Below are 7,094 nucleotides of genomic sequence, written 5' to 3'. Positions count from 1 at the left end.
TTCTTAAGATTAAAATTTGGGAGAGGACCAGGGAGGGTGTTTAAATTTAGGGTGACTGAGGAAAACTAGGATGAGACAGCTCTGGAGATGGCAGAAATTCTTGAATATATTCTACTATATATGTTGAATACATGAATAGTTTTAGCACTTATTTACTTTGCTTATTGTGTTTCTCCACCACTAGAATGAATCCCCAGAGGGCAGAACTTTTGGACTATCTGTTCAGTGCTGTATCTCTCAGTAGTTAGAACAGTGCCTGGTATATAGTAGGAGCTAAGTTAATGCGGATGAATAAATAAAAACATCTGTGTTTTTATTTAAAAAAAACATTTTTTAAAGAGTTTCAAGCAGGGAATTGACATAACCTAATTCACTCTAGCTAATTTGTGAAGGAGGAGGATTGGAATAAAACTGAAAGCTGGGAGGCCAGTTAGGAGACTGTCACACTAGTAGCTTGGAGTAGGAAGGAAGGTAGATGAATCCAAGGTGTATTCTAGGCAGAACCAACATACTAGTGCTAGAAGGGATGGAGAGGGGATTGCTGAGGAGGGGCGTCAAGAATGACACTGAAGTTTCCAGCTCAGAAAATTCACCTATTTGCATTGGTAGCAGACACAATTAAGTTAATTTACATACTTAATTGGCACTTATTCATTCAATGAGTATTAGATACCAACCAGGTGCCAGGCACTGGTCTAAGTGCTAGGAATTCAGCAGTGAATAAAGTCTCTGCCCTCAAGGGGCTGACGTTCTACAGAGAGAAGTCAGAAAATGCACAAATAATCACACATCAAGTAGTGGAAAGAAAAATAAAAGAAGACAGAGGGTAATAGGGGATGGCAGTGCTATTTTAAAAAGAGTGGCATGGGAAGACCTCTCTGGTATTGTAACATCTGAGCAGAGACTAGAAAAATGGCATAGTGAGCCATATGGATATTGCACATTAAAAATATTTTCAGAAAAAACAAAACTCTGGGATGAAGCAGTCAAACAAAACATTATTGAAGACTCAGCCATCACTAGCCAGCTAATGAAGTAAAGAATTTGCCCAGTCTTTCGGAAGAAAGCACAGAATTTCAGATTTTAGAGCAAGGGGAGTTTGGGCATGAATGACTCACACATGACAGACCAATGACTTTCAGAGCTACTAACAGAAGCCAATCCGAATTTTCTAGATGACTTTGAAGTTGTTAAAATTCCACTGATACATCATTCAATGAAAGGAAAATGTGTAAGTTAAATAGGAAATAGAGACAAAACTCTCAATGTCTCTAAATTATTTTTTCGTCACAGCATGGGTTAAGACAATTAGCCTGTCATTACAATGCTCTGCCTAAGAGCCAAGGCTCAAAAATGATTCAGAACACTCTTTAGGCTGTAAATTTGAAGGAGGCTTAGAAAAAAAAAAAAAAACCCTAGGATACTGAAGAGATGAAATGCAATCCTATGGATGAATATAATCTATGGTCAGTTAATCGAGGGGAAAAACATACATATACATAGTATATATGCACACATGTGTATGTATATAGCACATATATAGTATGTGTGTGTGTCTATGAGTGTGTATGTATAGGACTCAGATTTTTCACCTCCAAAGCATGTTTTTAAATCCGTCAGGTAACTTGTAAATAACAGCTTTTGCAATCAAGATCCACAATATCCCAAAGAGCAGCTGCTCCTTCAGCCAGCTCCTGGAATTAAGAGAATATGGAACAACTCACCTACAATGTATTAATACATCAATATGAATAAAAAAAAAATCCTCGGGTGTTGCAAGCCACTAAGGCTTTGGGGTGAACTGTTAACAGCAGTTTAGTCTACTTGACTGATACAGAAAGACCCCAAGTCTTGGCTCCAGAAAAGCCTAGCTGGTCCTTCCCACTCATTCTGCCCCAGTTCAGGCCCTCACTTCCCCATCTTTACTTCTGCACCTGCCCCTGTCTTCTAGCCCACATTCAAACTCACATTAATCCATACCCAGTCTTGGGTAATCTTTCTAAACTACAAATGTGACGGTCATTCCACTGATTATCAGAAATTATGGCTCCCCAGCCGTACTACTCGTTTTTACTGAAGAACACAGATAGGCAGGCACATGAGCAAGGATCTTAGATATCATGACAAAGCCGGAAACAGGTTCCGTGATTTTTCTGTGCTCAGGTACTTGATTTTTAAAATGCCTATTTTACACATTAATCCAAAACGTGTATCTGAGCTTATTATGATCATGTATCTATTTTTATGAAATTAATTTAGTAATTCTGGAAATTGTAACATGCCTATGCTATGGCTCTGAGCATCCATTAGCACTCTGTGAGAAAACATTCCATGGTGAAGAAACCTCACTGAAGTACAGGCTTATGAAGATGAATTAACTCCATAACGAAGACCTCTTGGCTCCGCCTTCCAATTTCACTGTCTCCCACAACCCCCTCCACACTCCTTAACATCCAGCTCAATGGCCATCTCCCCAGTGCTGGAACTCGAAAGGCTTTTGCTCACTTTGATCCCTGTCCCTTATATGCCTTCATTCATTTCTACTTTTCAGGCCCAGGTGAGTCACCTGCTCTGAATTCACACACTTCCCTACGAAGAGTTGACTCCCTCCTCAGGGCTCCCACAAGATATCCACGCACTCTATATCGCAATTCCTTGTTTCCATTTCTGTCCCACACATTCGCCCCATCCATCCCGATGTCTTCACCTTTACGTTCCTAGTGCCTTGGATAGGATATGAAGCAAGTTACATTCCCACTGGTTAACTAAACACACTTCCGCTGCTGAAAAGCAGGGGCGTGCCCCAGAGGATGGCCGAAAGTTTTTCTCTTCAGAACTGAGTGTTCTGTCAGCTCATCTCCATAGCACCTTCCAGAAATAATTCTCCCTCAGTTAAAGGCTTACCAAGAGCATTTAACTACAAGCAGTTCAACCCCATTTGATGACACTCAATGAAGAACATCCATTTCAAAAAAATTTGTTTATGATTCTTTTATTAACACACACAGGAGGGGCTTTGGTCATGTGAACAAAAAAATTTATTTCTTAAAAAAGGCTTTTTAGGTCTCTGTTTTTCAAGGCAAATTAACACTTATTATACTTTTGACTTTGACCTCCAATCTGACAGGTCTACTACCCTGATGAACTGGAAGAGAGTTTCCAGGCCCTGATAATGTCTTTTCCTTTCTCTGGCCTCTTAAAGCTCTCTGTAGACTGTCTCTTCAATGCCATTCTCTGATGCTCCTATAATGTGTGAAGGTATTACAATAGTCCCTATTCAAACTGCCTTGTCATAAAAGGTCAGCTATGTTGTCTAAATCAACTCACCTGACAGGTTACACAATATATATCAGACAATGTGCCACAAAACTCTCCTCTTTCGTCTCACAGAGGAACTAAAGTTCCAAAATATATACAAAACCATCTTCCATCTCCAACTGTCTTCTCGTTCTTCCCGGCTTTATGCAAAGCAGTCTCATTAATACATTCTTCACCAGGCTCAACCAAGTAGCGTAGTGTCTTCCATTGCACCTCTGAAGTTGGAAGATTCTGATCCCAAGTCTTGAAGTGTTCCAAAAAACAATCAGGTCACAAAGGTAACAGCAAAATACAAGGCCATGCCCAACATTTCAAAAACACAGCGAAGTAACAAGAATAAACGTGACCACGAAAACAACTTAATTAAGCCCCATTTCTCTTCTGAGAGTATTTCTTCGACAAAAGTTATATTTCCAGAACCAAACACATTTGATGATCTAAATCCATATCGAGGTAATCAATCACTGACCATAAGGGAGACTGTTACATGGGGGTAAAAAACATACAAAAACAAAACAGAGAAAATGACAAGCTGTTTGTTTCCTCAAGGTGTCAGTTCATCCTTACCAGTTGACTACAGTCCTCAGCTGTGAACCTAAAGCACAATTGGGACAAATTTACCATGAAGACATTGACTCTCAAAGTTCCATATCCTGATGTTAAAAATAAATGTGAACCACCCAGAAAAATGCCACTTCTTTGAGACACGGTTCTCTGACATACCTGTCTCATAGAACGATCTGGAAATTTCAGGTAATGGCCTCTGGCTTTACTCTTTATTTCTCTTTCCCTGCGTTCTCAGCCTGTGTTCCACTGTGCTCTACAGCCTAGGTCTTCTTTGGCTTTCCCCAAACTCCCTTAGTGCCTAGACAGGTCTACTTCTGGCGACTGCCCTATTAGAATTGACTTTTATGTTTCACAAAAACAAACCCTAAGTTACTTTTATTTTTCTCTAATTACCAGTGTGGGAGGGAGAGGCCACAAAAAAACGGCATACTAACACCTAACAAAACCAGCACGCATTCTTTCCTCTTGACCCCAACTTTGTTCCCAATGCTTAATTTTTGATGCAATAAAATGGGGGATGCAGGCCTAGAACATAACTTTTTACAGGGCGCGGTTTAACCATGTTTAGGGCGACTACTGAGTTCCATCCAAGCTCCAGCTAGTTTCCGACCTTACCACCGATCTCGTCCTTCAAGAAGACTCGCTTCTCTCTATTCGCCAGACAAGCTCGACCAGCATCTCTGCCATCTTCGCAATCTCCTTGGCTTTCTCCTCAGCCTTCTCGCACAACTCCGACACTCTCTCGTCGGCTTCGCCACTCGGGTGCTGCACGTGATTGAGGGCGCTCTCCTCCGAGGCCTCCACCTGCGTTTTGATCTGGATAAGCATATTGTCCATCTCCCACAGCTTGCTCCTGGTCCGCAGGTACGCCCGCCCGTGCTCGCGTATAAGAGACGCGATGTCCTCGCGCATCTCGTTGATGACCGGGAGCAGGAACTGCTCGAAATCCTCCTCGGGCTCCAGCACCTCCACTTCCTCAGGCGCTTCCACCTCGTCTATGTCCAGGGGCCGCATCTCCTCCTGCCGCTTCTTCAGTACCGCAGTAGGGGCGTTCTTCTCACCGGAACCCCCCAAGAACTGGAGATCAGCAGTTACTGCTGGAGGCTGAGCGACCCACACGCTTTGTCAATTGTACCCCCGAATTATCTTTATTTTTTTTCTTCCTTTTAATTGTAAGCCTTTCGCTTCACAACTCTGTGGGAAGAATCGCCGTGGACGCACACAACGAAGCGGCCTACAAAATGGAGTCGCAGCCGTCAACTCGCCCTCGGCCTTTTTGCGGCCCTTTCACGACAGAGCCGGGCCCCTTTACGGTCACGCCTTCGGCACGACCAGGTAGCGGGCGCGCGCACGCAAAGGGACCTCGGGCGCGCGCACGTCTATCACCAACTGCTTCCCGGTGCCCCTCCTCGCCCTGTAATTTAGATCGGTGGCAGCAGATTTGTTCGCGTCTTCATCTAAAGCTTCCCTTCAGGAGGCTTTCACTTTTATTATTTTTTAAAAGTAAAAGTGACCCTCCCTTCCCTATATTTGAATAAGACTGGCTGGCGTTCACAGCGCTATCTAAGCATGCACAAGCTTGAATTAATTTATATGAATTCATTTAGCCCGCACAACGAACCTATAAGAGAGGTAAAAACCGGGCTAAAAGTCGTGATTTGAGCCCAGAGCAATGTGGGTCCACAGTCCCTGCTCACTGTTCTAGAATGGAACCCGTCCTTCTGTCCTCCCCACCCCTGGCTCATACTTTTGTCCTGGCGGGGAATTTCTCTCGCTGCCTTGGGTGGTTCTGGCCCGTGGTTTTTGGTCTCTCTTCGCCAGTCTGTAAGGTCCTCAAGGTAAAGGGCCACTTCTGTTTCAGTTCTGTCCTCCGCCCCTCCTGTCAGTCTGGCGTCAAGAAGGGCCTTAGGGGATGCTTTAGAGAGAGGAATTCTTCTCTAGTACATAAGTGCTTCTACCAGACTGGAGGCTGTTTGAGGACAGGTTCTGGTCTTGATCACCTTTATGTCCCTCCACACGCAGGACCTGAAAATCAGCAGGGACCTAGTAAGTGTGGCTTTGATGGTCAGTACATTTTGATCACCAACCTAATGCCATTGTGGAATGGAGGAAGTCTGTTGCTAGGCTTAGTCACCCAGTGCCAAACTAGTAGTAATATGAGTGTGCGTAGAGGGGGGATCCTTCTTAACACAAGTGCCACAGATCAGAGCTTCAGTTTTCCAGTCTGATAAAGACCAATGGCCCCAGCCTGAATATCTGTCAGTGGGAAGAGGGATTTGTAAGATGACGTGTGTGAAACAGTTTTGCAAACACCAACATCAGATGTTCATCAAAAAAACATTAAGAGGGAAAGAGCAAGACACCGTGAAAAAATATATTTTCAATAGTTATACTGACAAAGGACTCATATGCAGAATATATTGAGAACTCCTACAGATCAAGAAGGAAAAGACAAAATTTTAAAATGGGCAAAAGACATAGGCTGGTAGTTAACGAAAGAGAATATTCAAGTGGCTAATAAGTATATGAAAAGGTGTTCAACGTCATGATTCAACAGGGAAATGCAGATTAAAACCACAATGAGGAAGCACTGTACATCCACTAGAATGACTAAAATTTAAAATACAATACCAAGTGTTGGGGAACATGTGGAACAACTGGAACTCATACATTCTTGATGGATGTCTTAGTCTACTCTGGACACCATAACAAAATACTATAGACTGGGTGGCTTAAAAACAGACATTTATCTTCTCACAGTTCTGGAGGCCAGAAGTCCATGATTAAGGTGCCAGCAAATTTGGTTTCTGGAGGTGAGGGCTCTCTTCCTCAAGTGCAGATGACCACCTTCCTGCTGCAGTCCTTACGTGATCTCTTCTTTGTGCATGCAGTGTTGGGGGGTACGGGAAAGAGTGCTCTCTTGTGTCTCTTCTTATAAGAACATGAAGCTATAGGATCACGCCCCCACTTTTATGACCTTATTTAACCTTACTTACCGCTTTACTCCAAGTACAGCCACACTGGGGGTTAGGGCTTCAACATAAAAAAATATTGGGGGACACATATATTCAGCACATAATAATGGGAATGTAAGTTGTTAGATAATTTTGGAAAACTATTTGGCAGTACCTACCAAGATTAAACATATACCAATCCTATGTTCTAGCAAATTGACACCCTGTTATACACTCAAGAGAGTTTGAGTGCAA

At 42.9% G+C, this 7,094-nt stretch overlaps 1 protein-coding gene across 2 annotated transcripts; it reads right to left on the bottom strand.

Moving 5' to 3' along the window:
• Positions 1-2,976: 2,976 nt before the first annotated feature.
• MRFAP1L1 (Morf4 family associated protein 1 like 1) lies at positions 2,977-5,195 on the bottom strand. Of its 2 annotated transcripts, none has more exons than XM_054484741.2 (2): positions 4,501-5,195; positions 2,977-3,913 (listed from the first exon to the last, which is right to left on the bottom strand). In XM_054484741.2, exon 1 carries the CDS (start codon positions 4,897-4,899, stop codon positions 4,516-4,518), a length of 384 nt encoding a protein of 127 aa, XP_054340716.1. In that variant the 5' UTR covers positions 4,900-5,195; the 3' UTR covers positions 2,977-3,913; positions 4,501-4,515. The 2 variants fall into 2 exon arrangements, with proteins under 2 accessions (XP_054340716.1, XP_054340717.1); XM_054484742.2 differs by having other exon boundaries at positions 4,496-5,179.
• Positions 5,196-7,094: the final 1,899 nt, after the last annotated feature.

The sequence above is a fragment of the Pongo pygmaeus genome, chromosome 3 (assembly GCF_028885625.2).
Source record: "Pongo pygmaeus isolate AG05252 chromosome 3, NHGRI_mPonPyg2-v2.0_pri, whole genome shotgun sequence".
In the NCBI taxonomy this organism is placed as follows: Eukaryota; Metazoa; Chordata; class Mammalia; order Primates; family Hominidae; genus Pongo; species Pongo pygmaeus.
The sequence above is the reverse complement of the archived record's forward strand: the minus strand, read 5'-3'. Positions and strand labels throughout refer to the sequence as shown.

Bases quoted from the DNA above. Each gene is read 5' to 3' on its own strand.
- MRFAP1L1 (XM_054484741.2), bottom strand. From the start codon at position 4,899: ATGCGGCCCCTGGACATAGACGAGGTGGAAGCGCCTGAGGAAGTGGAG.